The 24,575-nt window shown below is 49.0% G+C and overlaps 1 protein-coding gene across 7 annotated transcripts in view; it reads left to right on the top strand.

Moving 5' to 3' along the window:
* SNX27 (sorting nexin 27) overlaps nt 1-20,876 on the top strand; it is a 52,316-nt gene extending 31,440 nt beyond the window's left edge. Inside the window, exons 6-14 of one of the 7 annotated variants that reach the window (XM_073323353.1) lie at nt 1,161-1,239; nt 4,285-4,448; nt 5,074-5,163; nt 7,558-7,707; nt 8,164-8,292; nt 8,646-8,705; nt 10,737-10,820; nt 10,917-11,322; nt 11,909-12,936. In XM_073323353.1, the coding sequence (XP_073179454.1) occupies nt 1,161-1,239; nt 4,285-4,448; nt 5,074-5,163; nt 7,558-7,707; nt 8,164-8,292; nt 8,646-8,705; nt 10,737-10,820; nt 10,917-11,322; nt 11,909-12,429 (1,683 nt within the window). In that variant the 3' untranslated portion in view covers nt 12,430-12,936. The other 6 variants (XM_073323352.1, XM_073323355.1, XM_073323354.1 and 3 more) reach the window with 6 other exon arrangements.
* Nucleotides 20,877-24,575: the final 3,699 nt, after the last annotated feature.

The following is a 24,575-nucleotide window of genomic DNA, read 5'->3' as shown; positions in this document are numbered from 1 at the left end:
TCCAATGGAACTGTTCCTGCAATAACACAACAGGGAAGAGAGAGCTGGAGAAATCCAACCTTACATCTTGGTGAAATGGTGTTTCCTTTGGCAGTTTCTCCTGCAAGGGCAGAGTCGTCGCTCTGTTAATTTTCACTGATGATATCTTAAAAGCTGCAGCAGGATTTCTCTAATTACTAGACAAATTTTGTCTTGCTGCTGCAGAGAGTTAGCTGTCTGCAGGCAATGAGAGCTTGCAAACCCAACATACGATTCTTGTGCGGCTGTCTAGTAGGGCAGCGACTTGAGTCTTAATAGGAGCTCTCTGCGTTGGGGAAATCGTGAGCGTGGGGTTAGTATTTAGCTGCCTTGTAGAGTTGGACTAGCAGGTTTAAGGCCTGACCCCGGGGAGGTCCTGACCCTTCTCAACTCCCATTGAAGTCACTGCAACACCCCACACCATAGTGATCTTAACTGGTTTACTGCTTCGTGAGTATGCCTAGAGAGTGGTGCTGCCGTCAAGGGATCCATTTAAAGTAGGTTAACAAAATGCAGCCAATGCTGCTGTAACTGGGGATGGTAGCTCGTAGAAAATTAATGGGGGATACAGGTTCAGAAGGAAACCTGAACAAATGCAAGTGTTGCTATAAGTAACAGAGCCAAAGGAAATGCATGACAGTAAAATCTCATGGGTTCTAGATTTATGCAGTGAAAATCTGTGCTTGTCTGATCAGATTCTGTATATTAATGCATTTAGGACACCGTCTATTGAATTGCATACTTGTATCGAGCTCCTACTTAAGCATGGCTCTGTTAGCATATAGGACTGAAGTATTGCTGGAAAAACTCCTAAGGGAAGCGGGGGAGGGTGTCTGTGCCTGGTGTACTAGGAACTGAAACTTGAGGCGCCAGAAGAAAAGATGACCTAATTGTCAGCTGTGGCAGTGCTTGAAATCTGGAGCAGTTTACAGAAGGAAAGAGCAAGAGACTTTGAGCCCTAGTTAAATAAAAACTGTGATTGAACAGGAATAGCGTTAAAGCTTTCCTTGGTGACTAATACCTGGGATCGGTGACTTGTAAATAACATATGTGAAGCTAGGCCGGCCCTGTCCTCGAAGAAGGTCGGGTGCGGGCTGAACACTATTTTGCTGACCCGATTTTTCTTTTTGGTTGCACTTTAGGCTGTGGCTGCTAAAGTAGGAATGGACAGCACTACAGCAAACTACTTTGCCTTGTTTGAAGTGATCAATCACTCCTTTGGTAAGTCTCAATCCTCCCAACCCAACCACGCAAAAGTTCTGCAGCGGCAGAGCCTGCTGGCGTTCTCATTTAGCTCTGACCTCCTCTCAAAATCCAGAGCCCCCAAGGGAAATCTGCCAGGCCTTGGAGACTCTGATAATGAGGAGCCCTCGAAGTTTGATAGTTTTTGTTTCTGCTAATGCTTGACTTTCCCTTTTTTAAACAGTTCAAGGAGACTAAATTGTGAGAAACGAAAACCTGTTTTAGTTTTAAGGATTCCAGTGTGCTTAAGATGCTCTTATAGTGCCTGGGAGGATGAAGGGCTGAGAACTCTGATGGCATTTGAGCCTTGATTGTGGGAGTCTGGGGGGGTTTTGATGATGAAACCACCCTGCCAGCTAAAGAGAAGTAAAGCTTATTGATTTTATCTGTGGTTTCTTAAATCATCAGCAGTAGTGCTTCTGTTTTTCACCCAGTTTCAAACCGAATTTGCTGAAGCAGAAGGAAGTCCGGTAACTTAGATGTGAATGTGTTTGGTTTTATGTGCTAGGCTTTGAGCCAAGGGGTCCTGATTCCTAGCCCTGTTCTCACAATCTGTATGTTAACAGCTTTCTTATACAGCTGCAGGAGTGCCCTAAATCCTTGTGCCTTGTGTTATGTTGCTAATTGTGCAATATAGGCTGAGATAGTACAAACTGTTCCCGCTGGCTTGGATTGCAGGAGCATTTTAGATTTTTAAAGAAAGCACTTCTAAAATATCTCTGACACAGCAGACTAGATTGGCATGCAGATCTTGATCCTGGATCATCAACGTTTTGTGGTTCATTCTTGTGTCCTGTGCAGCAGCCTCAATCACAAAATTACCACTTGATGCCACCAAGTTGACAGTTGCTTTACCAGAGATACCTGGCACTGAGATGACAGGGCAGGATCCCAGGGCATTGGCAGATTTGTGTGTGGGGAGCCCGGGACTGCAATCATAGAATCATAGAATATCAGGGTTGGAAGGGACCTCAGGAGGTCATCTAGTCCAACCCCCTGCTCAAAGCAGGACCAATCCCCAACTAAATCATCCCAGCCAGGGCTTTGTCAAGCCTGACATTAAAAACCTCTAAGGAAGGAGATTCCACCACCTCCCTAGGTTTCCATTCCAGTGTTTCACCACCCTCCTAGTGAAAAAGTTTTTCCTAATATCCAACCTAAACCTCCCCCACTGCAACTTGAGACCATTACTCCTTGTTCTGTCATCTGCTACCACTGAGAACAGTCTAGATCCATTCTCTTTGGAACCCCCTTTCAGGTAGTTGAAAGCAGCTATCAAATCCCCCCTCATTCTTCTCTTTCGCAGACTAAACAATCCCAGTTCCCTCAGCCTCTCCTCATAAGCCATGTGTTCCAGTCCCCTAATCATTTTTGTTGCCCTCGGCTGGATGCTTTCCAATTTATCCACATCCTTCTTGTAGTGCGGGGCCCAAAACTGGACACAGTACTCTAGGTGAGGCCTCACCAATGTTGAATATATGGGAACGATCCCGTCCCTCGATCTGCTGGCAATGCCCCTACGTATACATCCCAAAATACCATTGGCCTTCTTGGCAACGAGGACACACTGTCGACTCATATCCAGCTTCTCATCCACTGTCACCCCTCGGTCCTTTTCTGCAGAACGGCTGCCTAGAAGAGCATGCTGCAGGACAGGATTGAAATGTATTGGCAGAGCTGTGTAGGGAGCCCAGACAGGAATGTCAGGCATGCTGGAGTTCAGAATTGGGGTGTATTGGCAAAGCTTCACACAGGAAGTTTTCACACTGCGTGATTCTAACCAGTGCTATATAAGAGCTGGGTATTAATAATAGTTATTCCTTATTTTTATGAGTGCCATGCTTTTCAAACTATTGAAAATTGAAATGCTCTAGTTAACCTTCATGGCGGGTGCACTGGTAAAACTCATTCTGAATAGCCACAGTTCTGTATATACCATACACACTCCATTTAGTTTCTCTGCAAACAACTGAGCTCTATCTGTGATAGTGCAAGGACAATGTTCCTACCTGAATGTGGGCTGAAAAGCCACTCAGGTGGGTTATGCTGGCTCACACTGTGTTCTTCTCCCTCGTTGTTTAGCAAGGTGTTTTTTTCAATACGGTAAACTCACAACAAAGGCATGCTGCCTGTGGTACCAATCATCCCGAGCTGGTATTGAATAGCTTGAAGGCAGCTCCTTTGTCACTGACTGCTCTACGGGTCTTTGTTCTGGTTCTGATGGCAGACTGCCCAGATAGTGTGAGATCCTCCTGTTGCTTGGGAGAATCTTAAAGCAGCTTCAGTGTGTGCGAGAAAATGTACTGTTCTGAAGCGCTCGATGATAGATCATAAGAATTGTAGCCCCGCTGGATTCCATGTTATCCACTCCCATAGGCCAAAGCAAGACTCTTCCCTGCATTGTTTTCTCCTGTGGTTTGAATGCCCCAATGCCCAGGCCAGAGAACCAAAATCGAAGGCTTGAGCAGGATACATCCCTGTACTCTTCAACGAAGAGTGAAAACAAACTGTGACGGTCTGACAAATGTGGTCTTTCTTCGCCAAGCGTGGCTGCTTTCAGCTGAAGTCCTGCATTACACAGCTGCTTTCCACACACACTTGAGGTACAGCCCCTGGACAGCAGCGTTCCCCAGACAGCAGGTCAAGCGAGTGGATTCTGGTTTCATACAAATTCCTGATTTCTGGGGTGCCTGTGTGTTGACCTGAGCCTGCAAATGACTAGCCTAGTAAAGCTCTGACATTGTGAAGGCAAAAGTCAGATGGGGGAAGGATCTTGGAAAAAGCAGAGCTGGGGTCTTGACCCCATCTGCTCCATGGGGACCTGCTCACTCACTCGCCTTTGCATTGTGTTAGCCGAGGCAGTGTAACTTCCTTGAGGTACAGCTATTCATGTGTGTTGCGGTATTGCCTAGGCGCCCCAGTCATGGGCCTGCAACTCATTGTGCTAGGTGCTGTACAAACACAGATCAAAAGGATGGTTCTTGCCCCAAAGAGCTCAGCCTACTCTTCCCATACATCTTGCAGTGCGTAAACTGGCGCCCAATGAATTCCCACACAAGCTCTACGTACAGAACTACACTTCGGCGGTGCCGGGGACTTGTCTGACTATCAGGAAATGGCTCTTCACTACAGAAGAGGAAGCCCTTCTGAATGACAATGACCTCGCAGTTACCTACTTCTTCCACCAGGTGGGTGCATGTGAATTCCTTGCCTCGGAATGCTGAACTAACTTTACCACAGGCCATTTAAACCAGCTCCCACTCGTGTTGCTGTAGCGATTTTGAATTCCAAGACATTGAATGCCTCAGCGCCATGAAGAGCTTGGGGTGGGGAAGGCCCCATCCTATGTACATCACTGTTGTGTAAGAAATGGAAATTGATGGTTGAGTGAATTGCCCACTGTCGCCCAGTGACTCCGTGGCAGGTTCATAAACAGAGTACAGGATCCTGCTGCTACTCATCACTGGCTCAGGCCCTCAAAGAGCAAACAGAAGAACTCAGGAGTTCAGACTCCGTCTCCTGCACTAGCCACCAGATACGCTAGGACCCCTGAGTTCTTGTCTCTGCTCTCACTGACTCATTGTCTCGTTTGGCAAGTCACTTCACCTGTTTTCCTTCATTTACTCCTCTGTAAAACCAGCGTGTCACCTACTGCCCAAGGGTGCTGTGCACTGAATGCATATTTGTAAAGCACATGACTATCCTGTAGAAGTGCCAGGTGAAAGTACTTCATTTCAGACCAGTGAAGAAATCCCTTAATAGTCTGTTGAAGACTCAACTTTGCTCAGTTTCCTTCCCCCTTTTTTCGTTTAGGCTGTGGATGATGTAAAGAAAGGTTGCATCAAAGCCGAGGAAAAGTCCTACCAGTTACAGAAGCTGTCTGAGCAGAAAAAGATGGTTATGGTATGTTTATTTTCTCATTACTTGGAAATGGCTGTTTCCTCTGGCAAATGAAGCCAGATGCATTGGCCCTGGACTGTGCCTTTCCAGTCTGCAGTGAAGCTATAAAAGTACCACTTTCCAAGGGAAGCTGTGTTTGGAAGAGCACTGTGGGTGTATTTTGACTTGCGTTGGTTGAATACACAAGGGAATGCAAGGTTATCACGGTGCTGACTGGTAAGCGAGACTCCCAAAACACTCGGTGAGTTAGTTTGTATAGAGCTAATGTCCATATACCAGATCATGCGTTGCGTTGAGTCAAACTCCCTTACTTGTGTGGTATGTGCTGCTGGGGCAAGACTCAATTCTTGTTTAAAAAACATTGAGCTGGTAAATCTACAGCACTTAAAGACTTTTTATAAATCACTCAGTTGGGGTCCTTTTATGGCAGCTCTTCTGCCCGTTTAGTATTTGATCATCAAAGGGCTGTTTCCATCCGGATCTGTTCTAAGAACAAGAATGGTCTGGCCAGTGGTGCGTCTCATCTCGTATCTCCTCTCTCTTTGTGGCCTGTACCAGACGTTTCAGGGGAAGGTTCTAAAACCCATTGCCAAGCACTCTGCATAGCTGGTGCTTGTGGCACTAGTGTAACTTTATTTACACACCTCTGGCTTCTGGTCTGTGCCAACGAGGCTGCGCACGAGCAAGCTGGGTGGTACCCTGCCTTGCACATCACCACACAGTGAGCTGAGCTCTGGTCCTAGCCTCCCTGTTGCTGCTGGGGCTGTCAGAGGCAGAAAATGTAGCTTCAAGGTCAGAAGAATCACTGGGCTTGTACGTGGAATAACTTACTGAATTGCTCTGGGATCACTGAGACTGAATAAACATGGGGCCTTCCGCTGTCCTTTATGAATGGGAGCTCCATCCTGTCAGGTTTTATTTCCCTGACCACCTTTGGTGGATGCTCACAGCCTCTAGCATTGTTCCCGCCTGTAGATTGCTGGTCTCTGGTGCCAATGATCTCCCAATTTGAAATCCTCTCCCCGGTTAGTCTTTGCCAGCTCTTACTGCGCCTTGTACTCGTGGGCTGCAGGTATAGGCTGCTGCGGGCACCGGACCCCTGGTTGTGGCATTTGGCAGCGAAGTTTTTGTTTTATTATGCCCCTTGCAGGTTCCGGGGTGGCTGAGGAGGTGGTACTGTATGTGCCTCCGCAACCACCCCAGAACCTGCATGGAGCATATGAAAAGCGTCTTCTACAGACGCTTTTCCCGTGGGCGGGTTGGGTCTGGAGAGGGGAGGCACGGCAGGGTTGTGGCCAGCCCCGGGCTTCCCCAGGTGCGGAGAGGCTCGGCGTTTGGCCACCCTGGCCGGGGCTCCTATGTTCGTGGGAGGGGTTTCCAGGCTGCACCTGGCCCGGGGCTCCTCCAGGCAGGTGGAGGGGGGAGGGAGGGACTCTGGGCCTTGGCCAGTCCTGCAGGGCTCCTCCACTTTGGGCTTCGGCCAGCCCGGCTGGGGCTCCTCCAGGTGGCGTGGGAGCACTCCGGGCTTGTACGTGGCTGGCCCAGGGCTCCTCTAGCTGAGAGGGCTGGCCCCGGGCTCCTCCAGGCAGGTGAAAGGGGCTGGGGGCGCTCGAGGCTTTGGCCAGCCCGGAGCTCCTCTGCCCAGGCCTGGGGAGGCTTGGGGCTCCTGTAGCTGGGGGGTGGAGGGGCTTGCAGCTCCGGCTGTGGGGAGGGCGCAGGCGGAAGGGGCGGAGTTGGCGGCTAGCCTCCCCAGAGGTGGCTCCGCCTGCCGCCCATGCTGGTACTAGTGGGAGCCCTGTTGACCCTTTTTGACAGTAACAGCTGCCACAGATCATTGCTCTAGGAGCTTGAAATGCCTCTGTGGGGAGCTCCAGGTCATCTGCGAGGCATTCTAATCACTCCCTAATCCATGTATTTGCTTACCACAGTGAATACAAAACATCCCCCTCCCCCTGCCTGCTTCACTGCCCAGACATTCCAGTAAGCTTTGAGCCCCTACCTTCCTTTACGGGCTGTTCCGTCACTGGCTTTTCAACTACTGCAAACATCATAAATAGAGTTAAAGGGCCAATGTCAAGGTAATATAATTGGAACACTTCACCTGTGCTAATTAATAACTGTTCCTATTGCAAGAGAGTCTATAGGTCCCAGTTATGATCGGATCCCTCTTGTGCAAGGAGCTGTTCAAACTCACTGGAAGACATGGCTCTTGTCCCCAAAACCTTACATAAAACACTTCAAATCATAAAGCTAGAGGGAGAAATTAAGGTTCATATTTGGAGTACAGGATTGCAGTAAGGGGCTGGGGGGCACTGAGGGGATTTCAGAGGTTTGGGGTGATGGGGGGCCTTTCATTTGTTAAAAGAGCCAACACATCACTTTCTTGCTTTTCTCCAGTATTTAAACATGCTGCGGACATGTGAGGGTTACAATGAGATCATCTTCCCCCACTGCTCCTGTGACTCCCGGCGAAAGGGTCATGTGATTACAGCCATCAGCATCAAGCACTTTAAACTCCATGCCTGCACAGAGGAGGGTCAGCTAGAGGTAAGCAACTCAAGGACATGGCAGGGCTTCCTGGGTCTGAGGAAGTTCAACTTTGCTGTAGGAAGAGGCAGAACACTGGTTCCCCATTCCTGGGATACTGCAGCTGCTCTAAGAGTAAAGTTGAGAGCAGGATGAGGTGGATTTTAAAACAGGGTGGTAAATGCACTGCTGTATGATTACAGGGACGGCTGCTGCTGTGTGATTACAGGGACGGCTGCTATGTTGGATTCCCACGGCAAGCTCTGCAGCATTAGGACTCTGTATCCCCACTTCCCCTGCGTGCCATTCTGCAGCATTCCTGGAACTCCCTTGTTTTTTCATCTCTTCCCCTGCACTCTGCCCCACCCCCGGCTCCGGTTCAGATTTGCCCTGTAGCATTTCAGGAACTAACTTGCCTCCTGACTCGGCCAACTGGAGCATGGCCCGCTCTGGACCCTGATCTCTTCTTCTGTTTAGAACCAGGTAATAGCATTTGAGTGGGACGAGATGCAGCGGTGGGACACAGACGAAGAAGGAATGGCATTCTGTTTTGAATACGCACGAGGAGAGAAGAAACCTCGATGGGTTAAAATCTTCACCCCATATGTAAGTGACCTTGTTAACTGCAAATGCACTAAGGAGAGGGACTCGCCCAGTTTTTAGAAACTGGTGTAAAATTCTCTTTGCTCTGATCTCTTGGTGTGAGAGAAGATTTGACACTCAACTTTTCCTTGCGCTGCGTAACCAGACAGCCACTAGGAGGAGCCAGAGATACAGTAAGTTCTTGCTGGCTAGAGCTGGTACCTTTGTCTTCCCCTGCTGTAAACGGAAGCGGGGTGTACAGCTTCTGACTCCTGTCCCGCTCTCTGATGGGCGGCTGTCATTTCAGAGCTGCACAGCGCTATGCTGCTGTGCTTGGCTTTATGTCAACCTAAGAGAGGGCTGCTTTATCTTTTCAGTTCAACTACATGCATGAGTGCTTCGAGCGGGTGTTCTGTGAGCTCAAGTGGAGGAAGGAGGTAAGATCCTGTAACTGCACAGAAATTGCTTAGTACATTTGTGAGTTGGCAGTAACCTTTTCCTGGCAAGCTTTCATACTCGTTCGCAATATCGGCTTACCGCCCAAACAAGGAGGGGAGTGTTTTGTAGTGTGGAGGGCTGATAGCAGGGACGCCTGGGTTCTATTCCCAGCTCTGGGAGCGGGCACATGGGAGTCGCTCCTGGGTTTTATCTGCAGCTGTTGGATGGGAGTGTTGGTGAGTGACTAGAACAGGGAGCTGGGTGTCAGGACTCCTGGGGCCTGATGGTCTCGTCCTTTGCGTCACGTAACTCCTTTTGAAGAGGTGGTACTGGGCGTGTGTGGCATGGGGTAATCAAACACCCGCCTCTGCAAGTCATTGCCTGACACACCTTGGGCAAGTTACTCCCTTGCCTGAGTCTCCTGATCTGTTAAAAGGAGAGAGCAAAGCCTCCCTCTCCCAGGAGGGTTATGAGGACTGCTTAATTGTTCATCAAGAGTTTTGAGATCCTGCAGGGGAAGGCTCTGTAGAAGTGCAAAGTATCTTTTTTTTTTTTTTTTTTCAATTATACCAAGAATCCCATGCTCAGAATCTGTCAGTCATGATGTCCTCTTGGTAAATTATTAAATTTTTAGGTGGGACTCTGGCTGGTGTTGGGGTTTCTTTCCAAGCCAAGGAGACCTTAGCAAATAAGCCCACCCCACCTGTTGCTTGTTTACTTGTTTGTATTCAGTGTTTTCTATTTCTACTGCATGCACCTCTCCATCCTCTCCTGGTCCTTAGAGGAGATGTTTGGCCGCCCCTCATCCACCTGCTAGAGTCTCCCTATCCCCATGTGACTGCTGCCTGGCTCTGTGTCCCCATGGTACAGCTTTCTGCTACAGCTAACTGCAGTGTAGCAGGGAGATGGCAGAAGAAGGTAGCTGGCAACCTGCCCTCCAGGCAGTTGACTCAGAGGAGATGATGCAGAGCTCCTCTGCTTAGGATGCCGAAGTCTGATATTAGCAATGTGCTGGGCATCATCATGTGTAGTGTCTTGAATCGCCACAAGGTGCCTGTTGGAAAACTTGTGCTGCTCTATTGTCTTGGTGATTCTCAGTCATCCCAGTACATAAAGGGAGATGGTGTCTTCCTTTTGGAGCCTTGGATATAAGCAACTGCTGGAGGCAGGATACTGCACTAAATGGGCCATTAGTCTGTTCTGTGCTGCTAAGCTCCGCTGCTTAACCCATTACCTCTGAGGATCAACTCTGTCACTTCTATCGTCTCTTGATCCTGAAGCAGGCAGCCTCTAGAAGTGACTAGCTTTGCTTATTAGAACACTGTTGGGTGCCATCTCTGAACACAAGCTTCCTGGAGCAGATGTGTATTTCTGTAAGGACTGACGTGCTGATATTTGTGTGGGCTCCTATACCCCAGAGATCTGAAGCTGGTATGTGAATATGCTCTGGCAGTCTGGATAGCTCTCATCTGTACATAACCATGCCTTTGCCACGTGCACTGCTGGATTTCCTCAGGGGCAGCATTCACTGTGGTGGCTGGCAGGATTCTTAATCACATGCAACAGCTGGGCACTATGGGTACACAGCGAGGGGGAGAAGAGGCTCTTTGGTCAGTATATACAGACTTCTAACTCCATCCGTGTTCTTTGGGTTGGCACTGGGCAGCGTTCCATCGGGACCTCATGTTAGCCCTGGTCTACACTCGGATTTTAGGTCGAATTTAGCAGCATTAAATCGATGTAAACCTGCACCCGTCCACACGATGAAGCCCTTTATTTCGACTTAAAGGGCTCTTAAAATCGATTTCCTTACTCCACCCCTGACAAGTGGATTAGCGCTTAAATCGGCCTTGCCGGCTCGAATTTGGGGTACTGTGGACACAATTCGACGGTATTGGCCTCCGGGAGCTATCCCAGAGTGCTCCATTGTGACCGCTCTGGACAGCACTCTCAACTCAGATGCACTAGCCAGGTAGACAGGAAAAGAACCGCGAACTTTTGAATCTCATTTCCTGTTTGGCCAGCTGCAGGTGACCATGCAGAGCTCATCAGCAGAGGTAACCATGATGGAGTCCCAGAATCGCAAAAGAGCTCCAGCATGGACCGAATGGGAGGTACGGGATCTGATCGCTGTATGGGGAGAGGAATCCGTGCTATCAGAACTCCGTTCCAGTTTTCGAAATGCCAAAACCTTTGTCAAAATCTCCCAGGGCATGAAGGACAGAGGCCATAACAGGGACCCGAAGCAGTGCCGTGTGAAACTGAAGGAGCTGAGGCAAGCCTACCAGAAAAACAGAGAGGCGAACGGCCGCTCCGGGTCAGAGCCCCAAACATGCCGCTTCTGTGATGAGCGGCATGCCATTTTAGGGGGTTCAACCACCACTACCCCAGCCGTGTTGTTTGACTCCTTCAATGGAGATGGAGGCAATACGGAAGCAGGTTTTGGGGACGAAGAAGATGATGATGATGAGGTTGTAGATAGCTCACAGCAAGCAAGTGGAGAAACCGGTTTTCCTGACAGCCAGGAACTGTTTCTCACCCTGGACCTGGAGCCAGTACCCCCCGAACCCACCCAAGGCTGCCTCCTGGACCCAGCAGGCGGAGAAGGGACCTCTGGTGAGTGTACCTTTTAAAATACTATACATGGTTTAAAAGCAAGCATGTGAAAGGATTACTTTGCCCTGGCATTTGCGGCTCTCCTGGATGTACTCCCAAAGCCTTTGCAAAAGGTTTCTGGGGAGGGCAGCCTTATTGCGTCCTTCATGGTAGGACACTTTACCACTCCAGGCCAGTAACACGTACTCGGGAATCATTGTACAACAAAGCATTGCAGTGTATGTTTGCTGGCGTTCAAACAACATCCGTTCTTTATCTCTGTGTTATCCTCAGGAGAGTGAGATATAATTCATGGTCACCTGGTTGAAATAGAGTGCTTTTCTTCAGGGGACATTCAGAGGAGCCCATTCCTGCTGGGCTGTTTGCCTGTGGCTAAACAGAAATGATCCCTGCTGTTAGCCACAGGGAGGGGAGAGGGTTGAGGGGGTAGCCACGCTGTGGGGGGAGGCAAAATGCAACCTTGTAACAAAAGCACATGTGCTATGTATGTAATGTTAACAGCAAGGTTTACCCTGAAAGAGTGTAGCCACTGTTTTATAAAATGTGTCTTTTTAAATACTGCTGTCCCTTTTTTTTTCTCCACCAGCTGCATGTGTTTCAATGATCACAGGATCTTCTCCTTCCCAGAAGCTAGTGAAGCTTAGAAAGAAAAAAAAATGCACTCGAGATGAAATGTTCTCCGAGCTCATGCTGTCCTCCCGCACTGACAGAGCACAGACAAATGCGTGGAGGCAAATAATGTCAGAGTGCAGGAAAGCACAAAATGACCGGGAGGAGAGGTGGCGGGCTGAAGAGAGTAAGTGGCGGGCTGAAGACAGGGCTGAAGCTCAAATGTGGCGGCAGCGTGATGAGAGGAGGCAGGATTCAATGCTGAGGCTGCTGGAGGACCAAACCGGTATGCTTCAGTGTATGGTTGAGCTGCAGCAAAGGCAGCTGGAGCACAGACTGCCACTACAGCCCCTGTGTAACCAACTGCCCTCCTCCCCAAGTTCCATAGCCTCCACACCCAGACGCCCAAGAACGCGGTGGGGAGGCCACCGGCCAACCAGCCACTCCGCCACAGAGGATTGCCCAAAAAAAAGAAGGCTGGCATTCAATAAATTTTAAAGTTGTAAACTTTTAAAGTGCTGTGTGGCATTTTCCTTCCCTCCTCCACCACCCCTCCTGGGCTACCTTGGTAGTCATCCCCCTATTTGTGTGATGAATGCATGAATGTGAAGCAACAATGACTTTATTGCCTCTGCAAGCGGTGATCGAAGGGAGGAGGGCAGGGTGGTTAGCTTACAGGGAAGTAGAGTGAACCAAGGGGCGGGGGGGTTTCATCGAGGAGAAACAAACAGAACTTTCACACCGTAGCCTGGCCAGTCATGAAACTGGTTTTCAAAGCTTCTCTGATGCGTACTGCGCTCTCCTGTGCTCTTCTAACCGCCCTGGTGTCTGGCTGCACGTAACCAGCAGCCAGGCGATTTGCCTCAACCTCCCACCCCGCCATAAACGTCTCCCCCTTATTCTCACAGATATTGTGGAGCACACAGCAAGCAGTAATAACAGTGGGAATATTGGTTTTGCTGAGGTCTAAGCGAGTCAGTAAACTGCGCCAGCGCGCCTTTAAACGTCCAAATGCACATTCTACCACCATTCTGCACTTGCTCAGCCTGTAGTTGAACAGCTCCTGACCACTGTCCAGGCTGCCTGTGTACGGCTTCATGAGCCATGGCATTAAGGGGTAGGCTGGGTCCCCAAGGATACATATAGGCATTTCAACATCCCTAACAGTTATTTTCTGGTCTGGGAATAAAGTCCCTTCCTGCAGCTTTTGAAACAGACCAGAGTTCCTGAAGATGCGAGCGTCATGTACCTTTCCCGGCCATCCCACGTTGATGTTGATAAAACGTCCCTTGTGATCCACCAGAGCTTGCAGCACTACTGAAAAGTACCCCTTGCGGTTTATGTACTCGGCGGCTTAGTGCTCCGGTGCCAAGACAGGGATATGGGTTCCGTCTATGGCCCCACCACAGTTAGGGAATCCCATTGCAGCAAAGCCATCCACTATGACCTGCACATTTCCCGGGGTCACTACCCTTGATATCAGCAGATCTTTGATTGCGTGGGCTACTTGCATCACAGCAGCCCCAACAGTATATTTGCCCACTCCAAATTGATTCCCAACTGAGCGGTAGCTGTCTGGCGTTGCAAGCTTCCACAGGGCTATCGCCACTCGCTTCTCAACTGTGAGGGCTGCTCTCATCTTGGTATTCATGCGCCTCAGGGCAGGGGAAAGCAAGTCACAAAGTTCCATGAAAGTGCCCTTACGCATGTGAAAGTTTCGCAGCCACTGGGAATCGTCCCAGACCTGCAACACTATGCGGTCCCACCAGTCTGTGCTTGTTTCCCGAGCCAGAATCAGCGTTCCACAGCATGAACCTGCCCCATTAGCACCATGATGCATGCATTGGCAGGTCCCATGCTTTCAGAGAAATCTGTGTCCATGTCCTGATCACTCACGTGATCGCGCTGATGTCGCCTCCTCACCCTGTATCACTCTGCCAGGTTCTGGTGCTGCATATACTGCTGGATAATGCATGTGGTGTTTAATGTGCTCCTAATTGCCAAAGTGAGCTGAGCGGCCTTCATGCTTGCCTTGGTATGGCGTCCGCACAGAAAAAAGGCGCGGAACGATTGTCTGCCATTGCTCTGACGGGGGGAGGGGTGACTGACGACACGGCTTACAGGGTTGGCTTCAGGGAGCTAAAATCAACAAAGGGGGTGGCTTTACATCAAGGAGTATTTCAGGCAGGACTTCACGGAGGGTTCCAATAAGAAATGGTGCACCTAAATTATTGTTCTTATTGGAACAAGGAGGTTAGCCTGGCCTCTGATTGATACATGGCTAGATTTACCTCGCTGCACCTTCTCTGTGAGTGACTGCAGTGTGACCTAGAGGAATGAGTCCATTAGACGGGGGAGGAGGCAAATGAGTACAAAACAAATCTGGTCTATTTCTTGTTTTGATCCACTCCATCTATCTTTTACATCTTTGGCTGGCAGCAGACGGTGCAGAAGGACTGCATGCCATCCACATCTCATGGCTGCTCAGCAGAAGATGGTGCAGTAGGACTGCTAGCCATCCTCATCTCTTGCCTGCCCGGCAGAAGATGATGCAATAGGACTGCTAGCAATCCGTATCGCCTGCCTGCTCACCATAAGACAGTTCAATAGGACCGACTGCAGGACTAAAGAGAATGACCTGGTCAAGTCACTCCAAATTTAGTCCCTGCGCCCACGTCTGCCCAGGCGCTCCCAGCCGACGTGGCCAGGAGCACCTCGGACACAACGAGAATGGCTACCAGTCGTACTGCACCGTCTGCTGCCAGAAGGCAATGGGTTGCTGCTACTGTGTAGCAATGCCGTACTGCGTCTGCCAGCACCCAGGAGACATACAGTGACGGTTACCTGAGCGGGCTCCATGCTTGCCGTGGTATGGCGTCTGCACAGGTAACTCAGGAAAAAAGGCGCGAAACAATTGTCTGCCCTTGCTTTCGTGGAGGGAGGGAGGGAAGGGGGGCCTGATGATATGTACCCAGAACCACCCGCGACAATGTTTTAGCCCCATCAGGCATTGGGATCTCAACCCAGAATTCCAATGGGCAGCGGAGACCGCGGGAACTGTGGGCTAGCTATCCACAGTGCAACACTCCGGAAGTCGACTCTAGCCTCGGTCTTGTGGAAGCACTCCGCCGAGTTAATGCACTTATTAAATGCACTTAGAGCATTTTCTGTGGGGACACACACACTCGAATATATAAAACCGATTTCTAAAAAACCGACTTCTATAAATTCGACCTTATTCCGTAGTGTAGACATACCCTTACTGTCTTCTGCTTGGGAAATATTGATCTGCTCCAGGGGCTAAGTCCAAACGTTCACATCTCGCATCTCTTTCTGCACTTGTGTCTGAGCAGGGCTAGCAGCAGCCATGTCTGAGCGTGTGTGGTGAGCGTAGGTCGTCAGTTCCTAACAGAAAGAATAGTAGGCAGTTGAAATTCATTGCCTGGTGCTCTGGGGTGCTTATTGGAACCTCCCAAATCCCATCCCTAAATTCACCCTAAATGCACCACTACCATAGAAATAGATTTAGTCCCCTCCCACCCCATCAGTTTTTATTTATATCCTTTATATTTTTTTTTCTTGTAAAGGTGGAGGAGGAAGCGACAGACAAGCATAACAAGAACTTCAGTAAAGACAATATGTGCAGCAAGGTAACTGGGGTGAAAGCAAACAGCATCTGGGCTCTCTGAGCCAGTCTGATTGCTGTACTGCGGACTTACTATTTACTTCCTGCTTCTCCATTCCAATTCCTGCTAGTGTAGAATAGCATTCATAATAGTGTCAGCTCGTCCTTAAAGGAACCTTGCAAAGCAAAACATTTCCTGCTGCTGTATGCTGGGGAGAGACTGCCATGCCGCTTTAAGAAATGTTCTTTGTTTCCTTACATTGAAAATATTTAGTCCTGATGCGTCCTGGACACTGGCAATCTTTGGAGGACCTGGAATGAGACTTTACCTGTGAAGCTGTCTCTACTCCCAGATGAGAAGGAAAGGGGGTCAGAAAGGAGCAGTAAAGGGGACACACATTTTTCAAAAAGAAAAGGAGGACTTGTGGCACCTTAGAGACTAACCAGTTTATTTGAGCATAAGCTTTCGTGAGCTACAGCTCACTTCATCGGATGCATACCGTGGAAACTGCAGCAGACTTTATATATACACAGAGAATATGAAACAATACCTCCTCCCACCCCACTGTCCTGCTGGTAATAGCTTATCTAAAGTGATCATCAGGTGGGCCATTTCCAGCACAAATCCAGGTTTTCTCACCCTCCACCCCCCCACACAAATTCACTCTCCTGCTGGTGATAGCCCATCCAAAGTGACAACTCTTTACACAATGTGCATGACAATCAAGTTGGGCTATTTCCTGCACAAATCCAGGTTTTCTCACATCCCCCTGGTTTCTCACAAAACCTGGATTTGTGCAGGAAATAGCCCAACTTGATTGTCATGCACATTGTGTAAAGAGTTGTCACTTTGGATGGGCTATCACCAGCAGGAGAGTGAATTTGTGTGGGAGGGTGGAGGGTGAGAAAACCTGGATTTGTGCTGGAAATGGCCCACCTGATGATCACTTTAGATAAGCTATTACCAGCAGGACAGTGGGGTGGGAGGAGATATTGTTTCATATTCTCTGTGTATATATAAAGTCTGCTGCAGTTTCCACGGTATGCATCCGATGAAGTGAGCTGTAGCTCACGAAAGCTTATGCTCAAATAAATTGGTTAGTTTCTAAGGTGCCACAAGTCCTCCTTTTCTTTTTGCGAATACAGACTAACACGGCTGTTACTCTGAAACACATTTTTCAGTTTCTTTAAAGGACCAAAGACTAATCCTGGCAGCTGCATGCCAACTTTTACCATGGTAGTGCTGGAGGGGCGTTCTGGTACCACTTGATTGGCAGGTCCTGATCTCTTTTCCATCTCAGTAATCAAGGGGTTAATTGAATAGTGGGGTGGGAAAACATCTTGTGTAGCTGAATCTTTTAAGTAAAGCCGCCCTGCTGTTGTCTAAGCAGTTACGCTGAAGCGTTTCTCACTGATTCTACAGATTTTAGCCTCAAATTTTGCCCTCAGATGCCCCCAAGAAGTTTCCATTGCCTGACTGGGGTTTTCTATCTTAAGCCTAATCTATGCTTAAAATTTAGACTGGCGTAGCTGGGTCAGTCCGGGATGTGAAAAGCCACACCCCCATGCGGCGTAGCTGTGCTGACCAGTGTAGACACAACTACACCAGCAGAAAAGTGCTCCTGTCAACGTAGCTAATGTCATCTGGGGAGGTGATCCTATCCATTTGTCGGCGTGTGCTGTGTCTCTGCTAGGGGCTATGCTGGTGTAGGCGCTGTAGAGTAGACGTCGTTTCAGGGTTTTATTCTGCTGCCCCCACCTTAATATACAGTCCAAGTGTACGTGACACACATGAGCCAAACCCGACACTCGTCTCATCGTGTTGCGAGAGCCTAGGCCTTTTGTTTACTGCCGGAGTCCTGAGGCCCTCCCCTCACCCATTTTCTGCTCTGCTTTAACCTCTGGCTGTGGTGCGGTCTCCAGCCTTTCCGCTGTGCCAAAGCCTCCTGCAGGGGAATCTTTGACTCCTCATCTCACCGTTGCTGCCCTAAATGCGCTCGAGGATTCCTTAGTCCGCGTTCTAAAGGAGGGTGGATGAGTTCAGTTGAGGCTCTCCAGTGAGTACCAGTTCCTGTCTAGTTGCTTTGCACTCCTCCTTCCGGGTGAGAGCCCAGCCATTTCTACTGCTGAAGTAAAGGCTGCTTGCAGCAGCTCTGAATGCACTTGACTCTGTCCCTCCCCTCCAGCTATATTTGGATGCAGCATCTGGTTCTGCATAGGCCTGTGCTGTTGACCTGCATCTCTATGTGCCAGAAATCTTGCCAAGTGAAGTCTCTGCAGACTGCTGTGGCCTATTCCATATGTGCAGGGGTAGGGGGGGACACAATGAGCAGCATGGAATTTCCATACTTGATTTATTGGCCTGTAAAAATTGCTTATGACGTTTGTCTTTGCCCACAATGCCCCTTCTGGCTCTGGAGAACTCGGATCTAGATAATTCCCCTTGCTAAGCTTCCAGATGTTCTTGCATTTGTATACGATGCCTTCCACTTAATTGCTCGTAGATCCTAAATTAAGGCACTAAGTCACTTAGACCTCCAAAGCAACACAAAAACGGCAGCTTCCCCTTTTTATTTAGCATTTAAGCAATGCCAGTGGCTGCCATTTAACGTCACTGTGGTTAGCTCAAATGGTACGCGCCGTATTCCCTGTGCTAAGCACGTGAGAATGTGAATCTCAGCCAGCATTAAATGTCAGGTTTGCCGTGGTGACCACTGGACAGCTGGAGTAGTCAGTTGCTGGCTGTAAAATGTGGTCAGTAATATGGCTAGAGAGGAGATTGCGATTCACAGTTACTCAGGGCTTAGGGTCCGTCTCCACTGCAATAAACATTTCTGAGCCTCTGCTGATTGGCTCAGGCTATGGGGCTAAAAATAGCTGAGTAGACGTTCCAGCTCTGGCTCGAGCCTGGGGTCTGAAACCTGGGGGAGGGTCCCAGAGCCCTGGCTCCAGCCCCAGCCTCTATACTGCTGTTTTTAGCTCCACAGCCCAAGCACCGTGAGCCTGAGTCAGCCGACCTGGGCTCTGAGACTCGGTGCCAGGGTTTGTCTTTGCAGTGTCATGTGCTGTTCAGGCTGTTAGATGCCCCCTTGTGACCATATGGAAGAGTAGATCAGTGGTTTAATTCAGTCACAAGGGTAACCAGCACTTAAACGCTGTGGTGATAAGCACTAAATTAGAGGAACTCTGGAGAGGGGGGAAGCAGCCTTGACTGAGGGAAGCCGTGTGTTTCCGTTCCCTCTGCCGGCTCCCAAAGCAATCCGCAGAGGAATCAATTCACTATTGAAATGCAGCCACCTCTGAGTGGGGATTGTGAGTGGACAGCCTGGGCACCAGGGCACAGTGGTTATGGGATTGGGAGGGAGGAGTTGAGACAAAGGACACCTGGGCAAAACCCTCTTGTGAGATTTTTAATGACCATTTGGCACAACCAGGAACTTTGGTTTTTAAATGCCTTGTTCAAAAGAATCAGTACAACAAACCACCCGACAGTTGGATGAATTTGCTTCAAAGAGGAGCAAAGTGTGTGCAACCTGTCTGGATTCCCCTCCTTCCCTTTCTTGGGAGTTCACCTGTTTCAGGCCAGATGCTGGTTCCCCTCCAGAGCACGGCTTCCCATGTCCACTCGCTGACAAACCTGTAGAGAGATGGGAGTATAAACCCCTCCCCTTTATAACACACTGCCATGAGACCAACTGCAGCTTCCGCAAAGGCCCCCGCCATGAATGGAAACCTCATCCTTGCTGGGGGTAGTTAAACTACAGCTGCACGCCCAGGGGGGGTCGATCTTTGCTGCCTGCCACAAGGCTGGTCCTCCAACCCTTGCTGCCAGCGATGGCAATTACTCATGGTTATTGGTGTCATCCATCAAGCCAGCTTGTGCGGCTGCTGCAGGGAGTGCAGCGGGAGCAGAGAATTGCAGCCTGCGCATCCCAAGGTGCTGGGGATTGTAGCTCCAGGTACCTGAATCAGTTCTGCACCCAGCACTGGCAAGGAATCAGTGTGTGTGTTTGGAGATCTGCCTGCTCTCAACCACCGCGCTGCTGTGTTCTTAGACAGACAAACTTAGGGTGATGGTGGGTTTGGGAAGCTGAGGGGGAGGCTGCCTCGTACGGTGGGCTAGAGCGCCAGTCGTTTCCCTCAGCAGTCCTGTCTGGGTCTCAAGTGAACAGTCGATTGCAGAGCCTCCATTTGGCCTAGCTTCACTGCCAGGCTGTGCCCAGGATTGGATTACAGGGCTGGGGAATGGAGGTCGCGAGTGGGGCGTGACGTACTGGCAGAGCTGGAATGGTCCAGGGGGCAGCAGATGAAGAATGAGGTGAACGAGGAGGGAGGGCAGGACTAGTGTAGCAGGTGGAGGAGCTGCAGGTCAGCACTGAGGAGCATTAGCGGAGCCTCATGTGACTAGCCCCAGGAGGTTTCATAGTCATAGACTGCAAGGCCAGAAGGGACCACGGTGATCATCTCGTCTGACCCCCTGTAGAACACAGGCCAGAGACTGCCCCAGAGAAATTCCTAGTGCAGAGCTGTTAGAAAAACAGCCAGTCTTGATTTAAACATGGTCACTGCCGGGGAATCCACCATGACCCTTGGGAAATTGTTCCAAAAGTTAGTTACTCTCCCTGTTAAAAACGTGCACCTTATTTCCAGTCTGCGTGTGTCTAGCTTCAACTTCCAGCCATTGGATCGTATTCGACCTTTCTCTGCTAGACGGAAGAGCCCGTTAGGAAATATTTGTTCCCCACGTAGGTACTTACAGACTGTGATCAAGTCACCCCTTAGCGTTCTTTTTTTATTAAGCTACGTAGATTGTGCTCCTTGAGTCTCTTGCTATAAGGCAGGTTTTCTAATCCTGGTAGCCCTTCACTCATGGGAGGGACTTTAGTTTAGTGATGAGACCGAGCAATGGGAAGGGGTCTAGAGTGGGGGACTGGGAATTGGAACTAAGACTCAGCGGTCTGTTCTTTGGTTTGCCGTGGAATCTTCAAGTGACGTTGGGGCAAGTCACCCTCTCTGTCCCTCAGTTTCCCCCTCTGCAAAGGAGGCTCCCTCTGTCTAACTTGCCCCGAGAGGGTTGATGATTAATGAGGCTGCAAGAGCAAACCCAGAGGCTTACTCTAAGTAATATCTTGTTTTTAATTTCCCTTTCTTCTCTTTCAGAATATCTTTCAGATGGCCAGATCACAGCAGAGGGACGCCGCCACTTAGCCCCTCCTGTCGTGAAAGAACGTAAACCCCCCCAAAATTAACACTTAAAAAAAGATTTAAAAAATTCTGTTATTGTATTAAAAGCCCTTAAACTAAATATTATTAATAACAATACCATTTGTGAATTTCATGGTTATGGAATTAAGCAACTAGGAAAAAACCAGCAGGCTTATCAGAGTAACAAGAGGGGAAAACTTTTCAACAACAGACAAAATCCACCCAAGGGTATTCTGTTTTTCTTTTTTCGTTTCACTTGGGTCCTGCATTGGAAGATGGACTGTGCTTATATTATATTTTTTACAACTGGAAATAGAAATGCCATCCATTTGCACTGTTCAGACATATATATGTATGTATGTAAAAAAAAAAAAAAAGAAAGAAAAAAGAAAGATATATATACAGAATACCCCACGTATATACATATATATCTATATATTTCTTTTAAAATTTCATATCAGCAGCAGTACCTTTTCTAAGCTTGCGTTTTTACACGCATCTCTTTCCTCCGAATCCATCGTGTTTTTTTAAAAACTAACTTTAATGGAAAAAAAAAAAAGTAAAAAAGTTACATTACAGGGAAATACCTCTCCTCTCAAAGGACCTTGACACGTTTACAGGCTTTTAATTTTTTTTTCTTTTCATTTTTCGCAATGAACCTTTTTAAGAAGTGTGTAAAGCAGCTGGCTTCAGAGCTAGTGGGACAAGGAGAGAGGGGATTTTGTTCACTGACGGTCTGATCCTGCATCCTTACCTTGGGTAGCATTTTTAAAATCAGTGGGGCTACTCACGGGTGTAAATGTTCACGAAGGGTGTGATGCTGTAATTGATGGGACTCTGTGACCGCTATGGGTAGGATGGATTTTGAGTTGGAGTCTTCCCATTGGCCTCAATGGACTTTGGATCAAAGCCCGAAGGAGCAAAATTCACCTCTGTGCCAGAGCCAGATTAAGGCCTATTCTCAGTGTAAGGCCCACTGCAGCCATAGTTTGAAGGGTTAAGTGGAGCTGGGATGGTGCATAGTCCTCGGGCAGGCTCTCTGGTCCTCAGGCAGAGGTGTGAAAAGGAGAGCCCAAAGCAGAATTAGCTCCATCCAGCTTGGAGGGGAAGTGAGGCTCCATCTGTGGCTTTCCTCACTCCTTGATCAGATCTCTTTGGGGCGGGGTGAGACTGAGCCCAGAGCTGTCGCAGCCAAAGATCTGGTATCTTCCTGATGGGCTTTGGCTGCTCCTTGCAGCTTTCCAGGACAGAAGCAGCATTGTTTGGGTGCCGTGCTGACGCCTGTATTTCACTAGCAGTCGGTCGGCCCAGGCAGGGTGGGGGAGACGAGGTCTGGCAGTGCAGGGTGGCATCCGCGAGGAGGGACGGGTTTTAAACAACCCTGTCTCTGTGAGAATTTGAACTGTTCTAGCCAGCTAAGCAACAGCCTGGGTAATTGCTCTCCTTTCCTGCATGTGCCCTCCGCCTGCCCTTGAGCAGAGCTTAGTGTGGTGCCGCTTTCCAGCTTCTCCAAGCGCTTTTCAGTGCAAAGACTTTTCTGTAGGGGAGGGGGTTCTGGCCCTGTATAGACCAAGGTGTTATGCATTCCTACTGCTTCATCTCCCCCCGGCCCCAGGTGTGTGGTTCTAGGACTGGATGTGGGGAGCCAGCTGCAGGTTGAAGGACCCAATGAGGCAGCCGTAGGCTAGAGGACATTTGAGGTTAGTTCACTAGTGAGCGGTCAGGTCATCCTTGTCGCCGCTCTGGCTGATTTATTGCCTCAACTGGTGTTTTGACAACTTCTTCCCGTGTTGATCTAGGCTGGGGTCCCTGTGGATCATAGTGGTAACTCTTCACTCGCCCATTCCAGCTAATGGCAATGGTGCCCTTGCCAGTGACCTGATCTGCTGAGTGTGGGGCCCAGCTGGCATGGCAGCAGTACAGAGCTCTGCCCTGTTGTGGGACTCAGTGGTATTGGGGGCCCTGCTCCTTGTCTTGCCTTCTGGGCAGGCAGGGCTGGAGCACGGCACATTCAACTCCAGGGTGGGTCAAAGGGAGAGGTCAAACAGGCCCACCTTTGACTCAGGAAGAACCTCAGAGGGACCCTGGTGACCTTGAAGGCGAGAGGCTAAGGAGTGTGGGACTGAATGAACAGTCAGTGTAGACAGGAGGGGAAGAGAAGAGGGAAATGGGAGCAATGGAATTGGCTTCCCGTCTTCAGAAAGAAGTCTAGGACAATTGGCAACTTTCCCCTGAGCTGGGTTGTCTGTTCCCTGTGCATCTAAGAAACTGCAAAGAAAGACTCAAAGCTGAAACATGGGCAGGGCTTCCTGCTTGCTCTAACTCAATAAACCTTTACCTTTAAGAATCAATCTCTTTAATAAAGCAGGATGACCCTTGAGGCTCGTGGTACCCAGCTTGCCACGTGTGGGGTCTGACACTGCATTTCATGGCATGAACCTAGTGTGGTCTGCCGGGAGGCTGCTTTAAACTGCGGGCCAGGAAATGCTCTCTAAAGATAGACCGTATCCTTCCAGTCACAAGTCGAAGCGGGAGCAGCGTCAGCCGAGGAGAAATCTTGGCCTTGCGCTTAGAATCCAGTGTTCTGCTGGCCTCTACATTTTTACTTACAAACTTTGTATTTCTGGGTGTGAATTAGGTAGCTTAGGTACACTAGTCTGAGTGAGTGCAAAAATTAAAGGCTGCAGTAGGAACTCTCTGCTTTAGATCTTGAACCAATTACGTGTCCCTTCTGCAAAGAAAACAAATTGAGCCGAGGAAGCAGGGTGGCTGTATAAGGGGCTTTAATACGTTAATCCGTTGGACGCCTTGGTGCACAGAAACCCGTCTCCTTTAATATGGTATTGCTGGACGCAACCTAAGTATCTGGGCCAACAGGTTATGCAAACCAGCTTTTGTGCTCTGTAGATGGTGTGAGGAAAGCAGCTTCTAAGTTTTCTCAGTCAGAACTGGATTTGAAATGCACCTGGCTCACTCAAAGCTAGATGCTTATTAAAATAAGAAACTTTGTGGGGGTTAGTGCTTTTAGAAGCAGCTGAAGTCTACATTCAGGGCAGCTGTGAAAGCATTATCATTTAAATATATGGACTTAAAGTTTTTGCAAATATCCCTCTTACTTCCCACCTTCTTTCCTGCTCTGTGGCCTCTAGATGCCCCAAGGCTTAATTCCCTCACATCCCTGAATCATTTAATTTAACACAACCCAGGGGTCACCCAATGAAATTAATAGGCGGCAGGTTTGAAACAAACAAAAGGAAGTATTTCTTCACATGATGTATAATCAGCCTGCAAAACTCGTTGCCAGGGGATGTTGTGAAGGCCAAAAGTGTAACTGGGTTCAAAAAAGAATTAAGTAAGTTCTTGGAGGATAGGTCCATCGATGGCTATTAGCCAAGATGGTCAGGGATGCAACCCCATGCTCTGGGTGTCCCTAAACTGCCAACTGCCAGAAGCTGCGACTGGATGACAGGGGATGGATCACTCAAAATTGTCCTGTTCATTCCCTCTGAAGCATCTGGCACTGGCCGCTGTCAGAGACAGGGTACTGGCTAGATGGACCATTGGTCTGACCCAGTGTGACTGTTCTTATTTTCCAGTCCTGTGTACAGGGACATATTGCATGTGATGTAGGACCTACATAGTGATGGAAACACAAAATATTGGTTGGAACATGCAGTGAATTATTTTTCACACCAACTTTAGATCTAAGCTGGTCAGAAACAGGGTGGGTTTGGGAAGCAATATTAGGTTTTCCCTGCAGTCCCAGGCTGCTAGTGGCTCTTTTGGGCCGCAAGATTCTTCTCTTTGTTATTTA

The sequence above is a fragment of the Lepidochelys kempii genome, chromosome 24 (genome assembly GCF_965140265.1).
Source record: "Lepidochelys kempii isolate rLepKem1 chromosome 24, rLepKem1.hap2, whole genome shotgun sequence".
Taxonomy (NCBI): Eukaryota; Metazoa; Chordata; order Testudines; family Cheloniidae; genus Lepidochelys; species Lepidochelys kempii.
Note: the sequence above shows the minus strand (reverse complement) of the source record. Positions and strands in the feature narration are given on the sequence as shown.